This window comes from Eubalaena glacialis, chromosome 10, assembly GCF_028564815.1.
Source record: "Eubalaena glacialis isolate mEubGla1 chromosome 10, mEubGla1.1.hap2.+ XY, whole genome shotgun sequence".
Taxonomy (NCBI): domain Eukaryota; kingdom Metazoa; phylum Chordata; class Mammalia; order Artiodactyla; family Balaenidae; genus Eubalaena; species Eubalaena glacialis.
In genome coordinates this window covers 56,777,083-56,793,834 of record NC_083725.1, presented here as the reverse complement: position 1 = coordinate 56,793,834, position 16,752 = coordinate 56,777,083, and the positions used below count along the sequence as shown (strand labels likewise).

Below are 16,752 nucleotides of genomic sequence, written 5' to 3'. Positions count from 1 at the left end.
AGCAGGTTAGCATTACTTCTACTAAATATATAGAATTTTTAAAAATTTAAATTTTTGTTTAACCATATCGTATCATTATTCTGACAAACTTTATTTCAACAGTAATTGAAATTACATCAGCTTGAAGATAATTTCCAAGATCTTTAGGTAACTTAAAACCTTGGACTGATACTAAACTGAGTTAATTAATAGATATTCATTAGATACTAAGATCATTTCTAAGAAGATACAATACTGAAAAAGTGTCACTAAGTATAATTTAAGATTGTATACTTTTGCTTCCTATTTTTATATGCTATGGAGAGGGTATATGTACATATTTGGGTCTGTTAATGAATGTGTTTCTGTTTTTACCACTTTGAGAAGTTGTAATAAAGGGTGTACAACAGATATAGAAAATTGTAGAAGGTTCCTGAAAGGGGATTTAATTGCGGTCAGAGCTGGCTACATTTTTGGGGTTTATTTATGAGATTTTCATTGTCTTTGAGCTATTTTACACCTCTCTATAAATTGTAGATGATGAATATGCAAACTCTGTCTCGTCAGGTAGAGATTAATTAACTTCCTTCTTCCTCTTAGAGAAACCAGTTTTGGTACCTAACCTGCAAACTGAACCAGATCCTGTTACCTTGCCCAAATTGTCAATTTTCCCCAATTTTTCAGTCTTCCAGATTCCTTCAATATCTGGTTACAACCTTCCAAACTAACTTTTCCAATTTATCTGGCTTCTGCCTGGTGGCATTACTGAGAACTATAGCCTGACTGTCCGTATCCTTCCTGGGACTCTCGGTTGCCTTGCAGCTGGCCATTTTCCCCAGGACCTGAAGAAGGCCTGGAAGCTGAAGCTCTACAGCTTGATATAAAGCTCGAAGGACTCACCATTGCAGCAGACCATGCATGAGCCCGAATTCTCTCTGGACAAGCCACTGTCTGGATTACTAAGTAAGGCCAATGAAATACTTGGGTCACGCATGCCCTTATATGAGGGGTAACCTTGACTGTGGACAACAACATAACCAAGAGCATTGACATCCTAGCTCAAGAGCTTCAAGAGACTCAAGGAGCTGTGCTGCATAACTGGATGTCTTCCTCCACTGGCCTGTTGGAATCCACTGGACTGGTTATCCTTAGAGTTCAACTCCTGGTTCTTTACTTTAATACAACCTTTTATGTTACTGTTTCCCTTTTTTCATTTTAAGCATACTTCTTTTAAGATGCCTGATCTCCAGGACTCTAAAATAACCAACCTTTGCCACCACTTCTCTGCAGATGGTTGAACTGGTTTTGCAGGAATAGAGGCAACAAAACGTCCTCGAGAGACTATTTCTCAGACCCTGCTTCACTCCATTCAGGGGTTTATAAATTACCTCTGAGTTGTTCAGTGACAACTGATATTCATTCATTTTGAACAAAAGGGCAGACTGACTATGTTGAACTTTACCTGAGCCCTGTGCTCTCAGAAAGCAGAGCTGGCTAAGAAATTCCCCTACACCTTTGTTCTCTGAAATCTCTCCTCTCTTTTGTGTTCCAAGAAACAGCTACCAGCAATGCTCTCCCATGTACTAAAAGAAGACCCATCTCTATCCTTCTTCGTGACTCTTGTAAGACTGTGGATGACCCGCTTGTTGACCTGCCTTTATTAAAATCCCAGGCCCCCTTCCCTTTCTTAGAGAACTTTCTCATTCATGAACATTCTCCCTATTGCAATAGCTTGAATAAAATCATCTCCTTATTTGACAAACTGTTTTGTCTGTTACACTTTCCAATTTAAAAAATAAATAAAGATATAGGAGGCTTTTTTCCTGCCTTTGGAACAGTTGTGTGAGGAGGTGATGTCTGAGAAAGTGACAGCCACCTCCAACCATGGAACAAGCCTGAGGATGGCCGTCCACATGCTGAGGATGACACAGGGAGAAGTGGAAAGTACCTGGGTCCTTGACTACTTTGTTATGTTGCTAAAATAGTTAATCCTTTTACTCCCTGCCACTTCCAGACTTCTTGTTATGGTAAGTAACATATAGTCTTATGTTTTAAGTTATTCTCTGTTGGGTGTTCTGTTCTGAAGCCCCAAATACCCCAATAGGATGCTTGTTGGCTTCAGGAATAAAGAAAACTCGTGCCCAGAAATCTTGAAAGGTGTTTGAGAAGAAATGATTGCTTGTTATGTGTAGGCTGTAGAAAGACTCAGTTTCCTGTGTCCTTCTGTGGCACTGGAGTTGTAGAATCATTCCTGAGAGGCCAAGACTGCCACAGACTCAAAACAAGCTTTCAGGTGTGAATGAAGAATGATTCAAAGGCAACCTGTGTGGATAGGTGATTGACAACCCAAAGAGCTGTTGGACACCTCAGCAGATGCCAGCACCGGTACATAACCTCACGGATCAAATGCACTCTGTACCTCCCCTACAGCACATACAAGTGTTTCCAGGGAAAAGTGGGGATGCTCAAATGGACTGAGATGAACTTTTATCCACATGCAATTGCCAGACTCATGAGGCAAGGGCTTTGAAGATGACTATCTAGAGGAGTGGCCCTCATACTGAACTCCTTCAATCTCTAGAGTTCCCAGGAGGAAACTTGGAGTATTGGCATGAGTTGGGGAAGGGGGCAGCAGCATAAGGGATGGGATCCCGACCCCCTGTTGCAATTCAACCAGAGCAATCTAATTTTATGTTTTCTATTTTGGGGTTGAAAGTAAAATTTTTCTCAGGACAGAATTCCAATGCTAGAAAAAATTATTTTGAAACCTCTGAGCTAGAGGATGCATCTCAACATCCTTCTCCCATCCCCATCCTCAGGCAGACCTTGAGGCAGCAGGTATATGGCTGGGGTTGAAGGTGAGTGTTGGGCACACAAGTTTCCAGAACTTCACTGACATGAAGGCCTATCTTTACTATGGGTCAGAAATAGGAGGGAGCTTGGCCCAGCTGTAGCAACCATATTTTGATAAAGAAATTTACTGTTACATTCTCCCAATAAAATAAAACTCAAATCCTCCAAAATTTAGCCTGGAAGGAGAATCTCCAGGTGGAGGATGGGAGTTGGACCTAGAAACTCTTCCTCTGTCCCTCTGGGTTCCGAGCATTCTCTTCCTCTTTGGATTTTCTCAGTTTGCTTGCTGCTTCCATTCTTTTTTATTTTTTAATTATTTGTTTTTATTTTTGGCTGTGTTGGGTCTTCGTTGCTGTGCACGGGCTTTCTCTAGTTGCGGCGAGCGAGGGCTACTCTTCGTTGCGGTGAGCGAGGGCTACTCTTCGTTGCGGTGCGCGGCTTATTGTCGTGGCTTCTCTTGTTGCAGAGCACAGGCTCTAGGCACGTGGGCTTCAGTAGTTGTAGCATGCGGGCTCAGTAGTTGTGGCTCGCGGGCTCTAGAGCACAGGCTCAGTAGTTGTGGCACACAGGCTTTGTTGCTCCGCGGCATGTGGGATCTTCCCGGACCAGGGCTTGAACCCGTGTCCCCTGCATTGGCAGGCAGATTCTTAACCACTGCACCACCAGGGAAGCCCACTGCCTCCATTCTTCAATGGCTCCCCACCTTCCTGGGCAGGAAAGGTGCTGCTCTCCCAACATCTTTCTATCTTTCTTCAAACATCTTTCTATTTTCCCCTTAAAATGGCAATGAGTCACTTTCACAGATTCTTCAGCTAAGACTGGAACATTCAAAAACAGCCGAATGTGAGGGAAGAGCAAATGGGGAAAACAGAGAGTATAAATCATTTAAATGATGCAACTTCCAAAGCACAGGCTCTGATTCCACTTGAACTGGATAGGTCTCAGGGATTTTACCTCTTCTCATTTCACACAGGTTCCATGAATGGCAATGAGCTAGCTATCCAAAGGGCTGACATCACTTCCCAGAGCCTTTGCCTAAGTCCTCACTTCAAAGCTCCCACCTGTTGCCCATGGGTGATGCCATATTGATGGCCACCACCTAGGATCTTCTCTTAAACATCTCGACTCTTTCCATTGACAAGATCAAAAGAGATTCTCTCCCCCTACCTATCTAAGCTTGGTTCTGACACATATTTTTCCCCCCAGGATTGACGGGATGATTCATTCTTCAAGGGAGATTGCCCAGTACAAACAATGGTATAGCTTTACACTTTCGGATCAAAGAGTCTACTGTTATCTTAATCCTTTTATAACCAGATAGGAAAAATTATGCACCAGGATTTCTCTTATGAAGAACATTGTATTTTGGCCTGAAGGCTGTGGGATATGGGGTGGAAAAGCTTTTATAAATACTTGGGGCTTGAAATTTATCTTAATCCCTGGATCTGAGTGCAGGTCTGTTCCTGGGCTGGGGTAACAGATGCACTTTTCAGTAATAGAAGAATTTGAAGTTTCAACAGGTAATCCAGGAAATGAGGAAAGGTGCCTTGGGCTGGTTACTGCATGAAGGAGGAATTTGGAGAGAACAAGAATGTCTAAAAGTGGACTTTGGTGTGACTGCTGTAAATTCTTCCTCTAACTCCCCTTAGAAATCTTTAGTAAAATCTACAATGCTCATTTGTGCTTTGGTGTGAGTGAATTCTTTTGGATATTGACTTTCGTGTCTGGTTGGGGTCATCCTTGGTGCAACACAGGGTTGGAGGAAGACAAAATCTAGAGACAAATGGGCCATGAGAGAATAAGTCCTCGGGGAACAAGTGCTGGGAGAGACAGGCTGTGAAATTGGAGTTGTGAGGTGAGTTTAGCTGGATATTGTAGGTCAAGGAGGCCCTAGGTGACTTCAGAGCCACAGTGTGATAAATTAGCATTGTAATCCTTCACTGATCCCCAATATCTAAAGTCCATACTCCTTGGTGGGAGAGGGGCTACTCCTCCAAATACCTTTCTTTCTTCAGCTATCTTTCCATTTTCCTTCTAAAATGGCAACAAATCTCTTCCACAGAGATTTTTTTTAGCTAAGACTGGAATTTTCAAAACAACTAAGTATTAGGGGACTATAAATCAACTAAATGATGCAATTCCCAGACCACAGGGCTCTAAGTCTTTGTATGGATGACACACAAAGCCCATTAAAATCTGGCCTCCCCAGCTCTCCAATGTCATCTCTCCAGCACTCCTACCTGTCACTGACCCTGCAGCATTACCACCTTTAAGAAACCTAAATGACCACTCTCTCACTCCACCAGGTAGAACTGACCGCTCTTCACTCCATGTCTCATTGGAGAATAGCGTCCAAAACGCTTTGTGTAGATATTTATTGACATGCTTTTCACTTCCAATAGACTGTGAGTTTCTAACCCCAGAACCTAACAAGTGCTTACAAAGTAGTAGAATCTCAATAAATAATGTGTTGAATGGAAAGGATTCCAAAGCAGGATACAAAAACAGAAAAAGAGCAGATAGACTAGGTTGGAATGACAGTTCTGCCACTTATCAGCCAGAAGACTTTGGATAGTTTCCTGAATCTCTCAGAGTGTCAACTGCCTCATCCATTCACAACAGCTACTTTGTAGAGAGAAGTTGAAAGCAGGGGTCCCCAACCCCCTGTTAGGAACCGGGCCGCACAGCAGGGGGTGAGTGGCGGGTGAGCAAGTGAAGCTTCATCCGCCACTCCCCATCGTCCCCCATCGCTCCCCATCGCTCCCCATCGCTGGCATTACCGCCTGAGCCATCTCCCCCCAGACCCCCCGTCCATGGAAAAATTGTCTTCCACGAAACCGGTCCCTGGTGCCAAAAAAGTTGGGGACCGCTGGTTTAAAGTATGTAAAGAACTGGCCCATAGTAGGTGTATAGTAAGTAAGTGGACACAATTAGTGAGTAGGCTGGTGGTTTTCAAGATATTTCTTTTCTAGCGGTGTAACCCTTTAAAAAATGAAATGGTTCACAGCCCTGAATAAGAGCAGAGCTGCTCTAACTTACGTGTGCAGCCTCAGAGCCCTACCTGCTTAGCTACTTCCCCATATTGACACAGTCACTCTCCACCCCAGAAGAACCCAGGGCTCCCAGAGTAGGGAGTAAAATCTACTGCCTTAGACCAGCATGCGAGATACACAACGGGTAGTATGTGAGATGATTTTTAAGTGGCTTAAAGATATAGCATTAAATAACACTGATACTTTTTAAAAAGTTAGTCCCTATTCAATTAAAACAAATTTTCTGATTCTTTAGGGGAAAAGTCTGAGTTTGGGGATAATATGTTTTTAACTTTTCTCTTACTTTTCCTAAGACTACAACATTCAAAGAGGGCAGCCTGCAGCCTCAGAACCTTCTAGCGGTACCTAGCTGGAATTTAACACTATGGATTTGTTCAGTTCCAATCTCTACCTATATAGTGCTCTTTAAGTTTGGGAAAATTATTTGACAACAAACGTCACTTTCTTTATTTGTAAAGCAAAGGTAATAATGCTTACTTCATTTGTGAGTATCAGCATGTATTTACTCTAAATATATTTACTGAGAGATTTCTGTGTGCTGGGTGGCCTGGTGGAATACAGTGGTAGACCAGACAAATGAGATCTTTGCCCTCATGGCTCTTCCAACCTAGAGGTAGATATAGATCAACAAAGAGAGGATTCATTTATATAGCACGGTAAGCCCACTGGAGGCATCCAGGATGCTTGGGAAACACTTAAGAAGGACACCTAACTTGACTTGGGGGTAGGGGTAGTCAAAGAAGATTCCTTGGGAAAAAAATGGCAGCTCAACTGAGTTCTGAAGACCTATTTAGTCCAGAAAGAGAGGAGGGAACAGCATGTGTAAAGATCTAAGAGGCGAGGGGCACTGAAATAAAATATGCTGAGTCCTTAGTATAATGTCTCGAACACAGACATTTTTCAAAATGGCCAGCAGCCTTTAGAACTGTTATGTGCTTGGCCTCAAGAATATTAGATTTATCTCTGTACCTCAGCATGAAAGCAGTTTCTGCCACATAGTGGATGCCCAGTAAGTGCTGAAAAGTGAATGATTGAATAAACAAATAAATGAGTAAATAAGTGAATGAATAAATAATTGTTAGTTATTTCTATCTGCTCCTAGAGACCGGTCCATATCACGAACCATATTTTTACTCAGCCCTTGCCTAGAATAGTCTGATTCCCAACACTGTAGAGAGAGTAATCCTGCAGCCTGGTTTGGACTTGGGACTTGGGAGATTTTTGCTGGGTTCATCTGGCTTCACATGGCCTCCCTTACCTCTAACCCAGGAGGGGCTGTGCTTTTTCCTCCTATGACACTGATGCTACTAACTGAGACCCGCATAGCTGCTTTTCTTCGAAAGGCATTGTGTCTGAATGGCTCTATTTGTCATCCCACAGAACTAGGCAACTTGTCATATTGTAAAAACAACATGGCTGCCTTATCTTCTGGGACCACACCTGATTGTGGCTCATGGGCCAATGGAGCAGCTTAGCAGGTGACAGGGCATTAAAAAGGAGTTAAGGCAAGTCAGGCTAACAATAATAGTAAGGATAAACATTTATTGATCACCCTTGGAAATGGATACTGATATTATCCACATTTTACAGATGAGAAAACTGAGGCTTGGAGAGTGATGTGATGGTGTTTAGTCAGGGGTAGCTGGATCAAACCCCATTAGTGCAACAGAAGAGCAGGTACTCTTGACCTCAACCATGTTTACACAAGCAAACAAAGCAAAACAATACTTGCACATGCTGCCCACACCTGCCAACACCAACAAAATCAGGGACATGCCAACAAAATCTATGCCAAACTTTGTTTTTGTTGACTTTGAGAATCTATTAGGACACTGAGTAAACATTTATTTAGGAAAATGGGGAAATGATAACAACTAGATTGAACCAACCAATTCCAGTCATGGAATCATTTTTTCTATTTTGAACCACATCATCTCAGATTGCACTTTATCAGTTTAATCTTTCTTAACTTGCAGTCACTGCAGCAAAAGGCTCAGACTCTGATAGCAGAGTTAGTTCTGCCTCTGGAATTATAACATGGCCTCCGAATTCTCGATTTTTCCTTACTTTGTAGAACTAGCTCTTCTTTCCAAATCTCAACACCCAGATGCTGGAGAGCAATATGCAAACTACTAAGAAACTCTTTGCTTTAGACATCTGCCTTCCAGTCCCCCCTCCCCCCCTCCCCCCTCCCCTCCCCCCGCCGCCCGCACTGTAGGTGTCTGACCTTCAGACCCATCACTGCCCCGACCCAGGACTTTGTCCCTTTGAGATTAGTTAGGCCCTGAAGATGTTCCTCAAGATTCACCTTGAACGTGGATAATTTTCACCATTTGTTTAGGGCCTTTACTACCCAGGCCCTGAGCAGTGCATCGCCCATGCATGACCTCATGTACTTTCTGCAGCCCACACAAGTCCTGAGCTCCTCTCCAACGGCCCTTTCATGTGACCTCCTCTTTCTAACTCCACCATTTTCCTCACTCCTCATTTTCAGCAGATCGCCATGCTGCATACTTCATAAAGATGATAGAGGCGATTAGACAAGATCAGCTCTCCTTGTCCCTCCTACCCAAACCCACCCCCTCCCATCTCGAGGGCTCCATGCAATTTATCTTTTCTTTCTTAAAATGTAAACCTGTCCCTCACCTGACAGCCTCTATGTTAGAATCTTTCCCTTCCTTAAACACACATAGTCTCTCTTGAAATTCGGATCCATTCTTGCTTTTATCTTTTTTTTCTTTTCTACTGAGCCAAAGTTTTCAGATTCTCTTTTTACTTTCCCCCTTACCCTCCAGTCCTCTGTGGTCTGTCTTCAGTTCTCACTGCCCCATCAAAACTTATTTGGCAAAAGTCACATGGGACCTCCTAATTGCCAAGTCTGTTGGTGAGATTTTTGAAATTGTCTCATTGGGAACCTTTAGGATACCCAACACTGTCAGTCATTCTTTTTTCTAATAACCTCCTGGCTAACCTGACTTAGGAGACTGTATTCTCTCCTTTTGTTCTTTATTTCTCTGATCCTGTTCTCTCAAGATCCTTCAGAGGCCTCTTTTCCTCTGGGTGAGGTCCTGGCCCACCTCTCCAGCCCCATCTCCCACCAGGCCCTCCGTTCTACTTGACCCTGTAAAGACACTCACTCGCATGTGTCTGTACATACCACACAGCCTCAGGCCTCCATGCCTTTGCTCCTGCAGTTCCCCCTTTCTGGGATGCCCTTCCCCCTTACTTTGCCTGGCTCACTCTTACTCATCCTGTAAAGGTGACCCGGACTGTACCTCTGGTTTGGAAACTAGCCTGTCCCCTCTCGCTTTCTCTCCTCAGCTCACCCGCTCTTTGCTCCCAACAGCTCAATGGCACCATTTGTCTATGTCCTTTGTCACACTCTTATGGTTTTTGTTTTTGTTTTGGCCTCTCAGATACTCTCAGTGGAGCTCCTGGATTCATCTCTATGAGGCCTGAGAGATCCATGGCAACCACACGGTGGCACAAGGTGCACAGGGCAGAGCAGTGCAGCAGATTCCTAATCAATTAACTGAATTAGGAAGCTCAGTGGGAGTCCCTGAGGTCCGACGGGGAACCCTGGACCCCATAATCCAAAGCCTCCCATGCAGCCAAGCACTCTCTTTTCTCTCTGCTGGCTTTGCTCTCTGTTCCCAGGTTGCTCCATGTCACAGGAAAAAGTCAGGCCACTGCTATGATTAGCATGACTACGAACCCCGTTATCTAATCTCCGTGGCACTGAGGCCACTCAGAAAGCCTCACTGATGCTGGCTGACTCCTATCACATTCCTCAGACCACATTTTCTTCCAACTGCTTCCATTTTTCTTAAGCCCCCGCAACCCACTCCAGCCCCCTTGCCCACGGCTCCTTCTTTGCTTGGAAGACTGAGGTCCTTGACTTCCTTCTTCTCCCATTAAAAACCTCCATGTTTCTTCCCAGCCTCTCCTCCCTCCTCCCGGCCCCTCAGGGACACCCGCGCCCTGGGCTTGAGGAGGTACTCCTCCCCCACCAGTCCTAGAGATCCGACTCCCCCAGATCTTCTCCTGGTTCCTGCATCTTCTTCTTCAGCTCCCCCAGGCCCACCACCTCAGCTTAAAAAGAGGCTCCAGTGTTCCCACACAAATACATACATAAATGGATAAATGAGCAACTTTTTTTTTTTCTATGTGCTTCATTCAAAACACCATCCCACCTTTCTCTTTAATGGCTGCTTCCTCTCCTTCACCTCTTATGGCTTTGAATTACATAAGTAATCCATGTTCATGGCAGAATAGTTAGAAACTGTATGTAAGCAAAAAGGAAAAGTAAATCTACTATCACAACACCTCGGAAATAATTCTATTATTATCTGGAGTACATCTTCCAAACTTTTTTCTATGCATCTATGTAAGTAAAGTTAAACAGATTTTAAAGATAAAATCATATTCTATGTTGTGCTCTGTAACTTGCTTTTCTTATTTCACAGTGTACTTGGAGCGTCTTTTCACGGAGCTCGCCCAGATAATCCAGGATCATCTCCCATCTCAAGATTCTTAACTTAATTACACCCGCTAAATCCTTTTTGCCATATAAGGTAACATATTCGCAGGCTCCAGGGATTAGTGCTTGGACTTCTTTGGGGAAGGGGGGCATTATTCTACCCACCCCAAGTAATCAGTAGCCCGGAAACATGGGAAGGGTTGGAGTGATAGGTGGGGGGATTCCCGGCACAGGGAACAGCAGAGCTCTGATGAAACCTCAGTGTTTCCCCATCACCCAAAGCCTCCATGCCCATAAAGGTAGATCTACACAGTCTTTTTAAAAAAATAAGTTCAGGGCTTCCCTGGTGGCGCAGTGGTTGAGAGTCTGCCTGCCAATGCAGGGGACACGGGTTCGAGCCCTGGTCTGGGAAGATCCCGCGTGCCGCAGAGCGGCTGGGCCCGTGAGCCACAATTACTGAGCCTGCGCGTCTGGAGCCTGTGCTCCGCAACAAGAGAGGCCGCGATAGTGAGAGGCCCGCGCACCGCGATGAAGAGTGGCCCCCGCTTGCCACAAGGAGAGAAAGCCCTTGCACAGAAACGAAGACCCAACACAGCCATAAATAAATAAATAAACAAATACTTAAAAAAAAAAAGTAAAAGTCTATTAATTAAAACAAACAAGTTCACAATTATAATGGTACCTCTTTTCTGGTCAATTCCATCTTCCTTCTTTTTGGAAGACGCCTTTCCCCCACAGCACGTAGTGATTCTGGTGGGTTTGTCAAGGAAGGTACATGCGCTCCGGGCTGACCAATCACAGTATTCCACGCCTTTGGGCACAGCAGTTGAAGGATGGGCAAGCGATGCAAATGGGGTTGGTAAGATTCTTGGGCGAGGGGCCTGGCCTGGATGCGGAGACCAGGAAATTTTCTCTCTTGTGGAGACGGCGAGCTCTGGAAATGCTGGAACCACAGGAGGCCATCCTCCTCATCATGAAGAGAGATCCTGTGTAAAAATGAAGCCATTCCAGAGTAAAGGAGAGAAACATGGTGGTGTGGTGTGGGGAGTGGAGAGAGAGAGAGAGATCTTAAAATCAGAGGACATCATCTGAGCATTTGGTTCCAGACCTGCCTAAGGCCCTGCAGGCAATTTCTGGACTCTTCAACTGCATGAGCCAATAAATTCCTCTTACCTTTCTTTGCTTGAACTTTGAACTAGTTTGATTCAGGTTTCTGTTACTTAAAATAAAGAATCCTTACTAATATAATATTATTCCACCATATGGATGCATTAAAATCAAATTAACCAAATTCGCTAATATTTGGCCTTTAGATGGTTTCCAATTTGTACTAGTACTATTTTAATAAGACCATAGTTAACATCCTTGTACATCTATCCCTATGCGTATGACTGATTATTTAGAAAACATTCAAGGAAATACAGTTAGAATACATTTGAATGTATTCTTTAGAATACAGTCAAAGAAACCCGTCAACTTAACCTGCTGTGATCTGGCTCCAACCCCACAGCTCTCCTTAAACTGCCCTCTCCTAGGTCACCAAACATTTAATGCCTATTCCAATAATCCTTTTCTCCATCCTCATCCTATTCAGCCTTTTCTCACTTCTTCCACCTCGAAAATCCTCTTAGATTTCAATGAGCCTTTCTCCTTATCTTCTTTTCTCATTTCCAGGATTGAACTCAGATGCCAATTCAGAAAAATTGGTGAAAAATTGGGAGTACTAGGTTGAGGTGGTTTGGGGTTTGTTAGTTTGTTTGTTTTGGTCAGGAAGAGATGATGTATTTCACATATAATGGAAAATAATATAAAAATTAGTGGAAGAGTCTTTTAGGAAAATCACTTGACTTCTTGTGACTATTGAATAAATATACATTTATTTCTAAGAGAGTGCTTTCTTTTTTCCAGTTTTATTGAGAAATAATGGACATACATCACTGTATAAGATTAAGGCGTACAGCATGATGGTCTAATTCACATTTATTACCACATGAAATGATTACCACAATATGTTTAGCTAACCACAACCAGGATCTGCTGGAGAATGTGCGATCAATTAGCGATGTTTACCAATGCACTAAGGCACTGGGGGGGAGGGGCCGGGGCTGAAGTGGGAGGTGGTAAAGACTATAGCTGGAGTCAAGCATTTGCCATTGCTATAACCAGAGGTTCTTAACCTGGAGGATATAGATCAGGAGATTCCCTGGGGGTTCCAAAGTGACCCAAGGGCTTCATAAAGCCCCTGGAGTTGTATGCAAATGTTTGCCTGATTGTGCATTTTTCTAGGAAGAAAAAACCATAGCTTTTATCAAATTTTAAGACTCCCAAAAAGATTAACAGCCATCTCTGGGATGGTTTCCTATCCTGTGTTTTCATCAAGTGACCTTATGGCGCTCACGGTTTGGAGAAGGAGAATCAAGTAACCCAGTAATTACCAGCCAACCTAACACATACAATGACTTCATGAAGATATGGGAGACCCTGAAAGATTCTTCAGGGAGAAACACAGAGGCCACTTAACACTGCCCATTGGGCCAGCCCAGAATAACTTAACTGAAGGGGAGGGTGGGCAGGCAAGTTAAGAGGAAGTGCAGCTGCTCTTTGTGACACATATTCATCCCTTTTCTAACCTGTTCTCCCAACCCTCTCCCAGCCTGCTCTGCCTCTGCTTCTCCCAAACCACTCCTAGCTCTCTGGTACCCAGGAAGCCAGCTCAGTGCATGACCAGGGGCCTCCCTCCAGCTGTGCCCCCAAAGCACTGAAGTTTGTGACATTTGGAATTTTGCACATTTGGGAAACAGTTTTCAAGCCAGCTACCATATTTCACTTTCAATATAATTTCCTGTCTCCCCTTTCTGTCTATTGTAGGCCTCTTAAATCATGGTGGCTCCATCCAGACCTCCTTATCTTAGTGACTATCTATGTTTTGCATTCCTTTCTTCCTCCCCCCACGCCCCCCACCCACGTTTAATGGGAAATGTTTCCTGTCAACTTTTCTTCTGTTCTTTCTGGTGACTGTAACTCCAGCCATTTTGTTATCTTCAGTGAATTTCATTAAAAAAGGATGAAGATCCCATGTTCCAAGATCACTCGTGTAGATATTAACTGAACTAAGATTGACCCTCAGGCTTCATCACATCCTCTGGAGACCTCCCAGAATCCAGCCTAATAACTGTTTGTGTTTTTATGTAGTCCATGGTCACAGTTCTATACTGTGCCTTGACAGACCACATTGGATTCCTTCCAAGAACACAATTTCTTGAGACCAAGTCAATGTCCCATTAAAATTTTAATCTGCCTCCTGTTACCCATAAGTATTTGTAACCCAGGCTTTCGAAATACCACTTGATCTTCCACAGAGAATTTATATTTTACATATTTTCTCCTCACATGATTACGTGGAGCATTGCTGCACACAGAAAAGGCCCATGCATCTCAAGGCCCTACAACTTGATGCCTCTTCCTTCTAGACATTTGTCCTCTACAGGAGTATGAGCTCTGAACTCAGAGGACCTACATTCAAATTCCGCCTCTTATATTTCCTAACTGTGTGACTTTGGGCAAGCTGATTAGCATCTGTGAGTCTCAGTTTCCTCACAGAGTGACTGACAGAAATAAACTGCATAGAGTTATTGAGGTAATTCAATGAGATAATACATGGAAAGCATTTAGCAAAGTACCTGGCACATGAAAGTATAGCTTTAGGGAGAATGCCCACACCAAAACTGTCCACATCCTAATGCCTGGAACCTGAGAAGGAAATGGGGAGATTATCCTGAATTATCGGGGTGGACCAAATTTAATTTCATGAGGCTTCAAAAGCAGAGACCTTTCTCTGGCTAGAGGCAGAAAAGAGGCAGCAGAAGGAGAAATCAGAGATGCATGGAGCTTTTTTGTGTCAGGCCCTATGCACATTAATTATTGAATTTAATTCTTCTAAGAACACTATGGGGTAGATAGATATATACCTTTTTATAGGTGTCTCAGTGAAACAAACTTGCCCAAAGTCCAACAGCTGCAAAGAAGGAAAGCTATGATTTGACTTTCGGTCAATTCAGGTCTGCCTCATTTTAAATTTGTGTCGCTTTCCACTGACTTATGATGTTTTGCATAAATACCACTTTTGCGTCATCACAGCGGATATCCCTACAGCCCTGTAAAAGCAGCTCATGCTCACAGGCACACTTTGAGGCAGGTTTTATTATCCTCATTTTAAAGATGAGAAAATTAAAGCCCAGGGAGTTGAAATGCTTGAGTTCACACAGTCCCTGAAACACAATTAGATTTAAGCTCAGGATCCCTGACTGCAAAAACACTTCAAGTGTTCTTTCCACCACACCACAGCTAGTTCCAGTCAATGCTGACAAATTCAATGTTGTGTAGTCTCAGGCTTGCTCTCTCTTTTCTAAAATTACTGCAAGGCAGTATTTCTAGCACCTCTGAGTCAGATTTCAGTTGCTTCTCTGTCTTGATTATACGTGCCACACCTCCCAGTGCTGGGTCAGCTGCAAATTACATTTGTGTCACTCTGACTTCTCCAGAACACACACACAGATGAGGAAGGAAACAGATTCCGACGCCGGCTCCTGAAGTCTCTGGGTCCCACCTTCTCTCCCAACACAGGCAAACTGGCTCACGCTCCCTTTTGTTTAAGGTCTTTTGGTCAATTTTTAATCAGCATGACTTTTTTTTTTTAATTTATTTTTTATTTATTTATTTTTGGCTGCGTTGGGTCTTCATTGCTGCACGCGGGCTTTCTCTAGTTGCGGCGAGCAGGGGCTACTCTTCGTTGTGGTGCGCGGGCTTCTCATTGCGGTGGCTTCTCTTGTTGCAGAGCATGGGCTCTAGGCACGCAGGCTTCAGTAGTTGTGGCACGTGGGCTCAGTAGTTGTGGCTTGCGGGCTCTAGAGCACAGGCTCAGTAGTTGTGGCACACGGGCTTAGTTGCTCCGCGGCATGTGGGATCTTCCCGGACCAGGGCTCAAACCCGTGTCCCCTGCATTGGCAGCCGGATTCTTAACCACTGCGCCACCAGGGAAATCCAAGCATGACTTTTTATAAGTGAATTTTTATTTACTTTTTTGTCTCAAAAATAACACAACAACTGTTAAGAAAGAAATTGAACATCACATTTAATCCCATCACCCAGAAAACCAAAGGACTTTTAAATTGAAATGCTCCTAAAGGTAGCTTATGGATTACCTAATACTGTAAAAACAGATACATGAAATGCGTAATAATGTCTTCCTTTGCTTATTTAGGAACGTAGTATTTTAAAAGCAAGTTCTTTGGTGTGATACACTTTCTCTCAAAAAAGAAAAAGAAACTTTATTGAATTTTGTTGATTATTATGTTTTTTCCTTAAGGTCTCTGGGTTTACCTTCTAAATTTCATAGTTGTTTCATTAATTTTACTACTTGATGAAAGAGGAGCTACATTCCACCTTGAATATAAATCACCTTTCTGATTCTGACCTCTAGAACTATCTTAGTTTTTCTTTACACACATTAATGCAAATACCCACTTCTAATACCCCTGGGAACATGCATCTAGCTCTGCAGATTCTGCGGAGTTCCTGTTTGCTAAGGGCTCCCAGCCTGCTTTCCATCAAAAGTTATAACAGTGTTTTTATTACCTCCTAATTCTCCTCGGCTCTGGGTTCCTTGTGAACGGAAGCAAATAATAATCTGTGTAATGGTGCTTTCCATTATTTTGGCTATTTCTTCATCTATAGAATTTGACTTAATGCAGCATTTTCTGTTTCCATAATTCTATATAACAAACATTTTCTCAAAGCCCTCAGCCTCATGCTACGGACTCCCTCAGTTTTCAGCAATCCCTGACCTTATTTCAGGATGCTTCAACTTAGGTTACTAGGTATTTTTCACATTTCTCCTTTTCATAAAGTGACAGCATTGCTTTTTTTATGCTAATTTCACTCATATGGTCCTGTTTTAATTACCTGAAAAGTGAAGCATTTAATCAGATTTTATTTATAGAGGGTATGCCTATGTGTTTAGCCATAATAGAGTCTATTAAATAGACCATTTGATATTTATTGGTGATCCAGCCTGAGTTATTTATCATTTATTAAAGTATTCCATGTATATGAACTACATGCCTAGTAATAACAACAATAACAACATTTTTAAAAATTAATTAATTAATTAATTTATTTATTTATTTATTTATTTATTTTTGGCTGCATTGGGTCTTCGTTGCTGCTCACGGGCTTTCTCTGGTTGCGGCGAGCGGGGGCTACTCTTTGTAGCGGTGCGCGGGCCTCTCACTGCGGTGTCTTCTCTTGTTGCAGAGCACGGGCTCTAGGCATGCGGCTCAGTAGTTGTGGCTCGTGGGCTCCAGAGCGCAGGCTCAGTAGTTGTGGCAC

General features: G+C 43.2%; 1 protein-coding gene across 1 annotated transcript in view; it reads right to left on the bottom strand.

Annotated features, from left to right (window-relative positions):
• ME3 (malic enzyme 3) overlaps nucleotides 1-16,752 on the bottom strand; it is a 322,981-nt gene that overhangs the window by 281,813 nt on the left and 24,416 nt on the right. The window contains exon 2 of the mRNA XM_061204050.1: nucleotides 11,048-11,351. Coding sequence (XP_061060033.1) covers nucleotides 11,048-11,351 — 304 coding nt within the window. The remainder of the gene's footprint in view (nucleotides 1-11,047; nucleotides 11,352-16,752) is intronic.